The sequence below is a fragment of the Oryctolagus cuniculus genome, chromosome 17 (genome assembly GCF_964237555.1).
Source record: "Oryctolagus cuniculus chromosome 17, mOryCun1.1, whole genome shotgun sequence".
Classification (NCBI taxonomy): Eukaryota; Metazoa; Chordata; class Mammalia; order Lagomorpha; family Leporidae; genus Oryctolagus; species Oryctolagus cuniculus.
The window spans coordinates 2,816,145-2,828,673 of NC_091448.1; the positions used below are offsets into that span (position 1 = coordinate 2,816,145).

Here is a 12,529-nt window from a genome sequence, read left to right on the forward strand (position 1 = left end):
CGGGACCTGCTCCCACGGGCAGAGCCCTCTGTTCCCGGGTGACCCCCGGGCGGCACAGTCACGGCACACGTGGCTTTGCAGGCTGCGGCTGGGAAACAGGAACCTGCGGCCTGGGCCGGCGGTGACTCAGCTTCGCCAGGAGTCGGAGTGGGACGTAGGCCTGGGCCAGGCTCTGGGCCAGGCTCTGGGCGAGGCTCTGGGCGAGGCTGGGGTCCGGGGGATGGGTGCAGAAGGCGCACCCAGGAGCGGGTGTGCGAGAGACCTGAGCCGAGCCCGGGGTTGGGGGGGTAGGCAGGGGGAGGGGCTGCTCGCGCTTGGCACTGCCTGCTCCCTGTTTTCCTCTTACACACGCGGGTGTGACGCTCGCCAGTGACCCTGGGCCACGGGACTTTGCAGGGCAAAGCTTTTAAAGGCATTAAAACAGGCCGTGCCACCAGCCGACAAGGCTGACAGAGAGGCAGGGCCCCGTCCAAGTGACGGCGTGAGCCACTGACCCACGCCCGTCGGGTTACAGGGGTGGCACGGGGCCAGCTTAATTGCCTGTAGAAAGCCTCGTGCACAGCGCATCAGCAACCTCAGGCTCCGGAACATTCCAGAACGTTCCTCCCCACCCCCGTCTTCGGTCATTTGCCCTTCCTCCCCCACGTATGTCCCTGGGCTGTTCCAGCTGCAGCTGCGCTGGTACACTTCCCGTCTTACAGCGTGCGCGGAACAACCCGCGTGGCTATGAAGAACCACCGGGGGGTGCTCTCGAGGACAGAGTGGGCGGGCAGCCGGGCAGACCTTTCAAGCTAAGAGCCCACACCCAGAGGACGGCCCCTCTGGCCTCAGCCTGCAAAGCCTGTTTGCTGATGGGCCCCGGGGTGGGTGCACCCTTACCTGTTGGTCCCTGTGCTCCCGCCGCCCATCACCGTGAGTGCCAGAGAATTAAAAAGCCTGCAGCACACAGCAGGACATCAGCAGATGCGCTGGGCCTGGGGGCGCCCGGGCTGAGTCCCGCCCATCGGAAGGCTCCTGCCTGTAGGGGGATCGGGCCCTGCCTGGCTGGGATCCTCTGGCCTCCCGCAGCTCTCCCCTGGAGCCCCGAGGGTCTTTCTGGAACTGTCTTCACTCCGTGTTTTCTGTTTTGTAGTGATCAGGGCCAAAGCGGTCAGCGAGAAGGAGGTGGACTCTGGGAACGACATCTACGGCAACCCCATCAAGAGGATCCAGTATGAGATCAAGCAGATCAAGGTGAGCGCCGTCCCCGCCCGCACCGCACGGCCTGGGCCCTGGCACACGGCGGCAGCCGGGCCGGTGCCGGGAGCAGGCGGACCCGGTACCTGGCTTGAGCCTGGCCCGGCCCTGGCTGTTGCAGACAACTGGGGAGTGAACCAGTGGATGGAAGGGCTCTGTCTGTCGCTCTGCCTTTCAAATAAGTAAATAAATTAATACTTTTTGAAGTCCCAGGTGGAGTGCTGCGGCCAGTGTAGATAGAACGGGGGCCGTGACCTGGGCCCGAGGCTCGGCTGTTGAGAGGGAGGGAGAGGAGGACCCGGGCTCTGGCCCCCGGGCTCCGGGCGGCTTGGTGATACATAGCAGTTGTACCACGGGACTGACTTCTGCTGCAGAAACAGAAAGCAGTGGGAAACCAAGGCCTCGGAGGGGGAGGTCCAAGGAAGGCTTACTCACGCCCGGTCGGGCTGCCTGAGTCTGTTTATGAAACAGGAAGCACAGGCCGGGCCCAGGCCCTCAGGGGGTCGCGAAGGCGTCAACGCCCGGTGCTCTTGGTGAATGACGTCGTTGGTTGATGTCGTTGGTTGGTGTTGCTGGGGTGTAGCTTCCCGATCTGCCGTGACATCAGGAATGACCTCGCTCCGTTTGGGGTTGCTCACTGAGACAGAAGTCCCCACCGCCCCCCAGAGCGCTCAGAAAAGCCCCTTGTCACCTGGGCTGCGGACGGAACGGATGTCAGGAAATCAGTCCCCCTTCCCCGGGGGGCCACGTTCCCGTCAGCTTTGTCGGAATTCCTGGAACCATGCAAAAGTCTGGGCCCCCGTGGTGGCCAGAATCCCGGGGAGACAGACGAGCCGTCCGAGGAGGGTGACCGCGCTGGGCCTGCCTGCCGAGCACAGAACCCCCCGGCCTCGCCCGCGGGAGCAGGGGTCGTCCGCCGGTCTCTGTGGCTGGCACACATCCGGCGGTGCCCTGGGTGCAGGCCGGGCCGCCCTGGGAGGTTCTGGGCGGGAGCGGAAGTCGCTGCTCCGCTCACCTCCCCCTTGTCTGTCCAGATGTTCAAAGGCCCCGACAAGGACATCGAGTTCATCTACACAGCGCCGTCCTCGGCCGTGTGCGGCGTGTCCCTGGACGTGGGAGGCAAGAAGGAGTATCTCATTGCAGGTGGGTACGCGTGGGGGCCCCCGCCAGAGCCCGCCCGGAGCGTCAGGCCCCGGCCCTCTAGATGAGAACTCCGGGGGGGTTTCACCCCCTGCGAGGGCGCTCCTCCCTGCCGGTGCACGGAGCCACTGTGGCGTGGACCGAGGCAGCCGTGCCAACGGGAGATCTGGGGCTGGTGGACACAGAGAGGTGGGCGGTCCTTAGAAGGGAGGCCAGTGTGGGATGCTGGGAGCACACAGGCGCGGACCTCTTGGGCGTGTCGGGGGTGGGGGAGACCATGCCCGTTGCCCTGGACTGCGTCTGGCGTCTGTTTGGTGGCGGGTGGGGCGTGTGGCTCTTGCCGCAGCAGAAGTCTGCACACGCACTTCGCACGGCCGCGATTTCCCGTTTCTCAAGTGGATCCCAGGAGTGGAACTGCAGGGCCCTCAGACTGCGGCTGTAGCCACTCGGGGAGCTGCCAGACCGGCTCCGGGTCCTATTGTTCTTTCACAGAGGAAAATACGATCACAGGGAGAGAGGGGCAGGGGGCCGGACGCCCCAGGGTGCGGGGATCTGGGGGCGCCAGGGCGAGGACGGGGTCTGGTGGTGTGCACAAGCAGGTGCACACGGCCGTGTGGCTGCGTGGTGTCTCCTTTTGAATGCTTGGCTGCCTTTGCTAACCTTTAAAACCCATGGCGTCCGCTGCTGTACTGAGCAGAAAGTAGGATCCGGAGAAGAGGGAGAAGTGGCCACACCTCTGTGGTGCAGGGAACCCATGGCCCTAACAGTCCAGCAGCTTCCAAGTCCTCTTGTCCCGGCCCCAGGACAACCTGGTAAAGTCCCTGTCTCTCCACACTGCCCTCTAGGGGCCTCTGGTCGAACTGCAGAGCTGCAGGCGCTTCTCTCAAAGAGAGGGGCCGGGAACAGGTGGCCCCTGGGCAGTCCGGTGGCCTGGGACATCCGCGGCTGACTCCTACACCAGGCCCTCAGGCACGTCCTTCCCCGGGCACTGCAGTGGTGCAGGTTTGACCCAAACTCTTGGCGATTCTGTCCTCACGACTCCTCGGGACAAAGGCGCTTGTAGGTGCCCATTTCACAAATGAGGAAAACTGAGGTGCAGTCGCCTGCTGTGGCCCCGGGCGAACATCGAGAGCCGCTGGCACGGCTATCGGGAGCCGAGCACCCAGTTTGCAGTTTGGCGAGCTGGCGGTGCCAAGTTGAAGCCGGCCATGGCGGGAGCATTTCTGTGGCTGACTTCGGCCGGTGCTGCAAACTGGAGCTCCTGCCCCGGCGGGGCGGGCGGGGCGGCCTGCGGGCTCAGCTGTGGTGCGGCAGCCGCAGGCGTGGGCAGCAGCGGGGCCGGGCTCCTTCGGTGCAGGCTTCGGAATTCTCAGGACCCTGCTTCTGACCCAGTGCCCACTCAGTTCCCTGGGGAGCTCGGGAAAGCCCAGCTCGGGGCCTGCACATCCGCATTTTCAGTCTCCCTCAGGAGTCCAGCGTGAAGCCGGGGCGGGGGCAGCGTCTGCACAGAACCCTCCCTGCTCCGAGCAAAGGAGGAGCGGCCTTCCAGAGCCGCTGCCACTGGTCAGCCCAGGCCCTGCGGGGCTGGCGCCCGGGCAGGACCACCCAGGAGCTGGGCGAGGCCCAGCAGTCAGCAGCCCTGGCCCGAGCGCCCCCGTGGTGTGTGGCTCAAGCCGCAGCCGCGTCCGCTCCACCTCCCCGGGGTCCGTGCCGCCTCTGTTCTGCCTGCTGACGCAGTAGTGGGAGAGGCCGCTAACACGGAGCGCGCTCTGTCTGCGTGGAATGTTCTAGAACCGTACGGGGAGAGGCCTGGCTATGTTCTCTGTCACATGGGTGCTCAGCCCCTCGTGTTTGCTATCGAAGGTTTTTGAACGAGCAAAACGTGAGAGGCCTCCCTCCCCGAGTTCGTGGACAACGCAGGCTAAGGAAAAGCCGTGTGGACTTTTCCACCACGGCAGACACATCTCTGGATTCGTTTTTTTTCTTTTTAAGATTTACTTATTTATTTTAAAGTCAGAGTTACACAGAGAAGGAGAGGCAGAGAGGGAGAGAGAGAGACAGAGAGACAGAGAGAGAGGTCTTCCATCTGCTGGTTCACTCCCCAGATGGCCGCAATGGTCGGAGCTGTGCTTATCCAAAGCCAGGAGCCAGGAGCCTCCTCCAGGTCTCCCACGTGGGTGCAGGGGCCCAAGGACCTGGGCCATCCTCCACTGCTTTCCCAGGCCACAGCAGAGAGCTGGATCGGAAGTGGAGCAGCCAGGACTTGAACCGGCGCTCCTATGGGATGCTGGCACCACAGGCGGTGGCTTTACCCGCTGCGCCACAGCGCCAGCCCCTGGGTTTGTTTTTTTTCTCCCAGCTCTTTGAGATCGTCCCTAGCATGTGTGCAGCGATATTGCCACACAAGGGTCCGTCGCTGTCCCCACCTGAGCAAGGAGACAGTCTCAGCTGGCTGAAAGCTGGGACCGCCCACATTCTGGTCCCACGTACAGCCCACGTGCCAGACGTCTGAAAATGCTGTCACGACGACTGCGTACCTGGCACCAAAGCCGCCTTCGCACTCAACACCCAGAGCAAGCCGTGCGCTTTAGTCCCACGGGATCGATAAAGGGCGCGTGGCCCGCTCCCGAGGAAGCTGCAGTAGAAGATAGACAACGTGAAGTTGGCCGCTGTAACCTTGGAAACTCGCAACTCTGGGCCCAGCGGTTAACCACCGCCGGCTCCCGTGCGAGTGCCGGTTCCAGTCCCGGCTGCCCCACTTCCCATCCAGCTCCCTGCTGATGCACGTGGAGAGTGGTGGGAGACCCAGGGGAGACTCCTGGTGCGGCCTGGCCCACCAGCCGTTGTGGCCCTTCGGGGAGAGAACCAGGGGATGGAAGAGCTGTCCCTCCCTCTGTGTCTCTCTGACTCTGCCTTTCAAATACATAAATCTTTTTAGAAATATTTATTTTTTTATTGTAAGGCAGAGATACAGAGAAATCTTCCATCCTCCACTTCACTCCCCAAATGCTTTACCAGCTGAGGCTGGGCCAGGCCGAAGCCAGGAGCCAGGAGCTTCTTCTGGGTCTCCCACGCGGGTGCAGGGGCCCAAGCACTCAGCCATCTTCCACTGCTTTCTCAGGCCACAGCAGAGAGCTGGATGGGAAGTGGAGCAGCCGGGACTCACACCAGCGCCCATGTGGAATGCCGGCGCTGCAGGTTAACCCGTTAGGCCACGACGCCGGCCCAGAATAAGTAAACACTACAGTAATAATAGCTCGTGCTCAGTGCTGTGTGACTGTCACTGTTTCCAGAATTTTCATCATCCCTGTCAACCAAAAATCCAGCACTGCTCTGTCCCCCTCCCCGCTCCTACGCTGCTTTGGGTCCCCAAGACTGACTGGTCCTGGAGCTCGGATCCGTGGGACCCACAGCGCGTGTCCTGTGCCAGGGCCTGCTTCCCTCAGCACCAGGTCTTTAAGGCTCACCCAGGAAGTGGCCTGGGTCTGTGGGTGTCGGGCCCCCGGTGGTGCGGCTGTCAGCACCTGCCTTCCCCGGCGCTTTAGCCGGAAGCCGGATTGGAAATGCAGCAGGCGAGACTCCAGCTGGAGCTCACGTGGGACTGCTGAGCCCGGCACCAGCTCCGGTGCAGATGGTTTTTTGTTTTGAATGTGGTGGTCGGCTGAATTCTGCGTGTGTTCGCTGCTGTTAACATTAGCTCAGCACTTCTGCTACGTAGTGTTCCCAGGAGCCGTCGGGGACCTTTGGCGATGTGGCACTCACTCCGTGTCAAGTGGTCATGGTGTCTTGTCGAGAACAAGTCCGTGTAATGGAAACGGAGGCTCTGGGACGCCTGCTCCGGTCCCAGGTTCTGGCGCCTGGCCAGCCGGTGTCCTTGGCCAAGTGGCTTTGCCTGTCTGCCTGTCTGTGCGTACTGGGCGCAGCGGCGGGAGTGTGTGCTGCTGGGGTTGTGGAGGGCGTGGAAGCGGGGACTCCCTGGGGTCTGGGCACCGTGGTCGAGGCCTCCTCGGGGGTGGCAGAGAATTCCAGTTCTTCCGCTAGAGGTGGTGGTGATGGGTGCGTGTGGCTGAGCCCCGCGTGGGAGAGGGTGCACCTGCAGGCTCAGGGGAGCGAGCTGGGGGTGCCGCAGGGAGGGTCTCGCGCCCCCTGAGTGGGGCCGTGTTCCGCAGCCTGCCCTGTCCTCCGTGCAGACCTTTCTGGTCTCTCCTCCCGAGGCCAGCGGTTCTGCGTCTCCGCGGGCAGTGGGGGTGCGGGGCCTCACTCCCCACTCCGGAGCCCCTCGCCCTCGGCACTGCTCTGGTCTGGCTTCTCTCCCAGGCACGGTCCAGTGAACGGGGTCCAGTCTGGGCTTTATTTCCTGAGGCCCAGCACCTGGAGTCGGCATGGGGCCCGGTAGCCAGGGGCGAGCCAGAAATCCCAGGGCGGGAGACCCGGCGAGCCCGTGCGGCCCCTCCCCACGGGCTGCTGACTCGGGCACAGTGAGACGCGTGTCCAGGAACGGCCACAGGCCAGGCCCTGTAATTTCCTGCTACAGTCCTCTCCTCTCAAAGGAAGAATAAACAGACAACCCCCGGTTACACATTCTAATTGATCCTTGTTTTTCTGTATCCAGGACAGACAGAAGCAGAATGTTACAACAGATGCCCATATCCTGTGTGTGCGACGGAGTCTGTTACCCGAAAGGCCATCTTCTTTATTGCTTTAGGACTTGTTTTATTATGAGATACATACAAATAAAGAGAGGCTTATTTTATTTCTTTGGAAGGCACAATTACAGAGAGATGAGGTGGGATGGAGAGACATCTGCTGGTTCACTCTCCAAATGTCCCCGACAGCCGGGGCTGGGCCTGGAGCTCCATCCGGGTCTCCCACGTGGGTGGCAGGAAGCGGCTTCCTGGCGTTGGTGGTGAAAGGCCCAAGAGAAGCAGCAGGGAAAGGGAGACGGGAAGCGATCGCTGGCGCAGGCGCCCCTCCACGCCATCAGTCAGGTTTCACTGAGCAGCCGCTGACGCGAGGAGCTGTGGGTGCAGAAGCATTTGGGCCCCACCTCTACGCTTCGTGCCTGTGATCTCTGGGGAGCAAGCCGATGCCTCAGAAAGCCAGCAAACGGCCCAGGAGGCGTGGATGCTGGTCCGGAGTCGGGAATGGGCAGGGCGGGCCGGGGTGGGGCTGGTGGTCAGGGATGGGAGGAGCCATGATGAAGGAGGAGGTCCTGGGGCTGGCACTGTGGCACAGCAGGTAAAGCCACCGCCTGCAGGGCCGGCATCCCATGTGGGCGCAAATTCGAGTCCCGGCTGCTCCACTTCTGATCCAGCTCCCTGCTATGGCCCGGAGAGCAACGGAACATGGCCCAGGGGCTCGGGCCCCTGCACCTGCATGGGAGACCTGGATGGAGCTCCTGGCTCCCGGCTCCTGGCTCCAGCCTGGCCCAGTCTTAGCTGTTGTGTGCATTCAAAGAGTGAATGAACCAGTGGATGGAAGATTCTCTCTCTCTCTCTCTCTCTCTCTCTCTCTCTCTGTTACTGTTGCCTTTCAATTAAATAAATATTCATCATTTTGGAAAAAAGAATAACCCATCCACAGGGCTTGCGAGAACTGAGCCCCACGCCCGGGCAGGAGTGGGTCTCGTGGGTCGCCCTGAGCCGTGCCCCTCTCTGCGCAGGGAAGGCCGAGGGCGACGGCAGGATGCACATCACGCTCTGTGACTTCATCGTGCCCTGGGACTCCCTGAGCAGCACGCAGAAGAAGAGCCTGAACCACAGGTACCAGATGGGCTGCGAGTGCAAGGTGAGTGACGCCGTGCCGGCCCTCCCGCCCTGCCAGCGGGGCCTCGGAAGGCGTGGCCTGCTCGCCAGCTAACGGAGCGGAGCCTTTGGGCCCAGTGCCGACTGCCCCCAGTGCACCTCTACCAAGGGACACAGGGAAGCTGGGGCCTGGATGGCGAGCGTTCAAGTCTGGCCAAGCAGCCCAGAGCGTCTAGAAGTTTCTAGAAGCCTTCTGGGGAGGGGCACTCGGGAGGTGGGGGGACTGGTCTTGAGTTTTTCTACGAATGTCCAAGTGCAGACACTCGTGTGCCGCGTGAGTGAGTGCCTCATGCATTGTACTTTCCCCAACATTCTAGAAGTTTCCAAGCATGGGTGCACGTAAGTCAGCCCAGGGCGCCTGTGGCAGCGCTGACCCTTAGGTGTGGTCAGGGAAGGTGAGAGATCTGCAGCCGGGGCCGCTGCCGCCCCCGCCGCCCTGGCACAGGACGCACTGCCGAGCCCCAGGGACCCTGGTGTTGCCAGATGAGAGTCTGGCACCAGGAGACGCCGGGCCAGGGCAGGATTGGGTGGCCGGAGCCGCCGTGGGGCCTCCGTCTTTCCCCGCTGGTGCCAGCCCAGCCCTTAGCGCGTCCAGAGCGGCCCTTCCTTTCTCTCTACACGACCCTGAACGTGGTGCCCCTGGCTGCCTCGGTTCCTTTGGTAAAATACCAGCTGCCCATCAGCTCAGGGCCCCGGCTTGAGAGCGGGGCTGGGGGCTTTGTATCGGGTTCACATTTGTCTGCAGGGGGGCAGGGAGGCACAGCAGGGTTAAACTGCCATCTGGGGTGCCCACCCCCCACAGCTCCGTGCCTGGGGTCGGGTTCCGCCTCCACTTGCTGCGAATGCACCCAGGAAGCAGCAGGCGGTGGCTTGGGTGCTTGAGCCCCTCCCACCCGTGTGGGAGACCCAGAAGGAGTCCCGGCTGCTGGCTCTACCTGGCCCAATCCAGCCGTTGTGGGCATCTGGGGAGTGAACCAGTGGGTAGGAGATCCTCTCTCTCTTTCTCATCTACCTTCCTACCTACCTATCATCTATCTATCATTCTGCCTTTCAAATAACTACATTAATCTGAAAAAAAAATTCTTAAAAAATCTGTCTCCGGTAGGTTCCAGACCTCCTGTTGTTATGGCTCCCGAGAGGGTGGGCTGTGCTCAGAGCAGAGGTCACACCTGCATCCGTGGGAGGTGCACGGGGTCCGTGGGCAGGCGGGTGGGTGCACAGGCTCCCCCCAGACCTCCACTGGCCACGGTTTGGAGAAGGTGGCCCCGGGCGCCTCTGGGCCTGGGTTCGCCCCGAGCGGCCTGGGCCCGGCCTGAGGCTGCCTGCTGTGCCCCCAGATCTCGCGCTGCCCCATGATCCCGTGCTACATCTCCTCTCCGGACGAGTGCCTCTGGATGGACTGGGTCACGGAGAAGAACATCAACGGGCACCAGGCCAAGTTCTTCGCCTGCATCAAGAGGAGCGACGGCTCCTGCGCGTGGTACCGCGGCGCGGCGCCCCCCAAGCAGGAGTTTCTGGACATCGAGGACCCGTAAGCCGCCGCCGGCAGCCCTGTGGCCGAAGGAGAAGCCTGCGAGGGTTTAGCCTGGTCCGGCTCTGGTATCCCTTCCTGGAAACAGCATGAATAAAACTGTCATCCAAGTGGGTTCAAATCCGTGTGCTTCTGCCCCCGCCCCCGTCCCTCTCCAGCGTGGCTGTGGGTCTGGGGGCAGAGGCGGGCTCCCTCTGCCAGCCCAGGTCGCGGGCAGGGGCGGGACACACGGACTTCCCGCCCAGGCCCCACCTGGCACCATCACCAACGCCAAGCAGGCGGCGCTGAGGGGTCTCCCTGGCCTGGCGTGGGCAGAGCCTGGAAACACGCGCGTTGTGGCAACTTCTGAGGGTCGTTGCGAGACTGGTAGCAGGCCTACCGGGTCCCTCTCGTCTCAGGAGGGGCGTGTCCCTCGTCTTCTGCAGCGACCACCCCTCTGACCAGGGTGGCACTCCCTGCCCCCAGCAAGCCCCCCACCCTGCCCCTGGTAGCCCCAGTGTCTGCCTCGGACCCCCTGCGCCTGTGACTGCCGCACGTCCAGGGGCGGCCCTGGAGCCCCGGTTGAGCCCATGAATTCGCAGAGTCCTGGGAGCCTCCCTCTGGGGCTGTGTACAGACGTGGGAGCAGGAGCCCTCTCTGAGCCACTTCCAGCTTCAGCCAAATCATTGGGCCCCTCCCCTCCCCCACCCCGCCTGCACTCCCCAGCCCCTGTGCCGGGGGCGGCCGTCTGGGGGCAGGTGTCCTGGGCGCTTCCCCTTCCCATTCCAGCCAGGCGGCCTGGTTGAGCCGCAGGGCTTTGCTTTCCTGGGGTTGTGTGTGGCTGGCGCCAGCGACCGACTCTGCTCCGGGTTTGCCGGTCCCGAGGACGTAAGAAGCCGGTTTCGCTGGGTGCCGCAGGGCGCGTAAAACAGGCGTCTGCAGGTGGACGAGGTCCCGCCTGGGGAGGGAAGCCCTCGGGACACCCTGCCCCTTCCTTCCACGCCCCCAGGACGCCGTGGCCTGGTGGAGAAGACATCTTATTTTTGTAAAGACGAAGTTTCAGATCATGCGTGAACCCCTTACAAGAGCGCCGCCCATGCTTCTGTTTCTTGTAGCACAAGGATGACCCAGTCTCAGAACCTCACGGGAGCTCACTTGTTCCCTGCAAACTGGTCTTCCGGTTCCCAGGATGGGGGGAGGCAGGCAGGCTTGCTCGGTGAGACAAAGGTCATCTCTTTCTGCCCTCCCGCCTGTGTGGTAGAGAGAAACCGTCCCAAGGACACGCGTGCGCATAAAGCAGCGTGCACACGTGTACACGCACACCGTGAGCCCGGAGCCGGGCAGCCCACGCGTGCGCCTCCCGCACAGCGGCTCCCTGGGCGTCGTCTCCCAAGCCTGTCATGTTCTGCAGTGACCCCAGAGCCACGGCGTGAGACTCCTGGCCCCCGAGGGGCACGCAGCCCCCGCGCCCACCCGGGACCTGGTCAGCACAGACCGTGAGACCACCCAGGCACCAGCCCCCCACCCCCAGAGGCGTGTTCATGCTGTACAGTTCTGTAAAGCCGGTGAGATGTCCAGTGGACCAGCCCCTGATTCCCGTGTAGGCACCACCGCTGGGCCCTCCCGTCAGTATCACCCCCGCCCCGTTTGCTTCCTGTATGGTGATATCATATGTACCATTGGCTCCTGCTTCTGCCGAGTTCTGCCGAGTTCTGGTTTGTCCCTGACATCGCTGTAACCCCTCCCGTGCTGTGTTTCCGTTGCCCTTGGTAGGTGTGAGACTTGCACTTTGAAAAGAGGTTTCTGTCTGGAGGAAGCACTTGACCCGGAGTGGAGGGCGTGGCGTGGAGCCGGCCTACGGCGGTGGGTCCTTCATGCCTTGGCTTTGTTCTGTGAGCACCCCTGCCTGCTCCATCCCCCACCCCCTTATTCCCCCTTTGGTTCCATTATTTCAAAGTAAAGGCTCTTTGGGTAAGTTGGCTTTCAAAGATGGCCTCGCTCTCCGATCTTGTATCCACGCTGAGCAGACAAAACACAGAAGGCGACGTGCCCGTGGCAGCCCCGAGTTCGCGCGGATCCGGTCGCGGTGGATGGCTGCCCTGTTGTGTATCTCCATTTGGCATTGTTTAATTTATGTTATAGTCTGAGCACTACTCTGTCCTCCCTCTGTTCTTTTCATCATGCGAACAACTCGAAAATATTGAAAACGAAGTTTACATTGTAGTACGTTCAGATCTCCGCTTGATAAGTATTAAGAGCTATCGGACTTGCTGCCGTAATTTAAAGCTTTGTTGATTTTGTTTGTGTTGGGGTTTTCTTTGTCGGGGAGCAATGTGCTGATGCTGGAACACGAAGTCTGTGCCGGGAACGCGTGTGAGAGTCGTTGAGGGTCCACAAGCAACTGCGCATGTCTCTGACGCTTTGTATCATTCTTGAGTGATCGCTCGGTCAATGGACAATAAACAGTGTTATCAAAGAGACCGGCTCTCCTGTGTGGCTGTGTCCCGGCGCCACTGCCGCTTGGCAGCCTCGGACTGGGGGCTGAGCAGCAGCAAAGCTCCCGCCCCAGCCGGAAAGAGACAGATCTTGCTTTGTCCCCAAGTCAGACAGGAGTCTGGGTGCTCTCTGGGGGGTGGGGGGCCGGGGGGGCAGCAGAGACAGGGCTGACAGTGTGATTTCAAAAATTTATTTATTTGAAAGGCAGAGTTACAGAGAGGCAGAGGCGGGGGTGGGAGAGAGAGAGAGAGAGAGAGAGAGAGAGAGAGAGAGAGGTCTTCCATCCACTGGTTCACTCCCCAAACAGCTGCAGCAGTTGGAGCTGAGCTGATCCAAAGCCCGG

The 12,529-nt window shown here is 62.1% G+C and overlaps 1 protein-coding gene across 2 annotated transcripts in view; it reads left to right on the forward strand.

Moving 5' to 3' along the window:
- The window catches only part of TIMP2 (TIMP metallopeptidase inhibitor 2), a 42,614-nt gene extending 30,444 nt beyond the window's left edge, over window positions 1-12,170 (forward strand). For both annotated transcript variants that reach the window (XM_070060215.1, XM_051829929.2), the window contains 4 exons: window positions 1,133-1,233; window positions 2,271-2,379; window positions 8,039-8,163; window positions 9,518-12,170. In XM_070060215.1, the coding sequence (XP_069916316.1) occupies window positions 1,133-1,233; window positions 2,271-2,379; window positions 8,039-8,163; window positions 9,518-9,715 (533 nt within the window). In that variant the 3' untranslated portion in view covers window positions 9,716-12,170. The remainder of the gene's footprint in view (window positions 1-1,132; window positions 1,234-2,270; window positions 2,380-8,038; window positions 8,164-9,517) is intronic.
- Window positions 12,171-12,529: the final 359 nt, after the last annotated feature.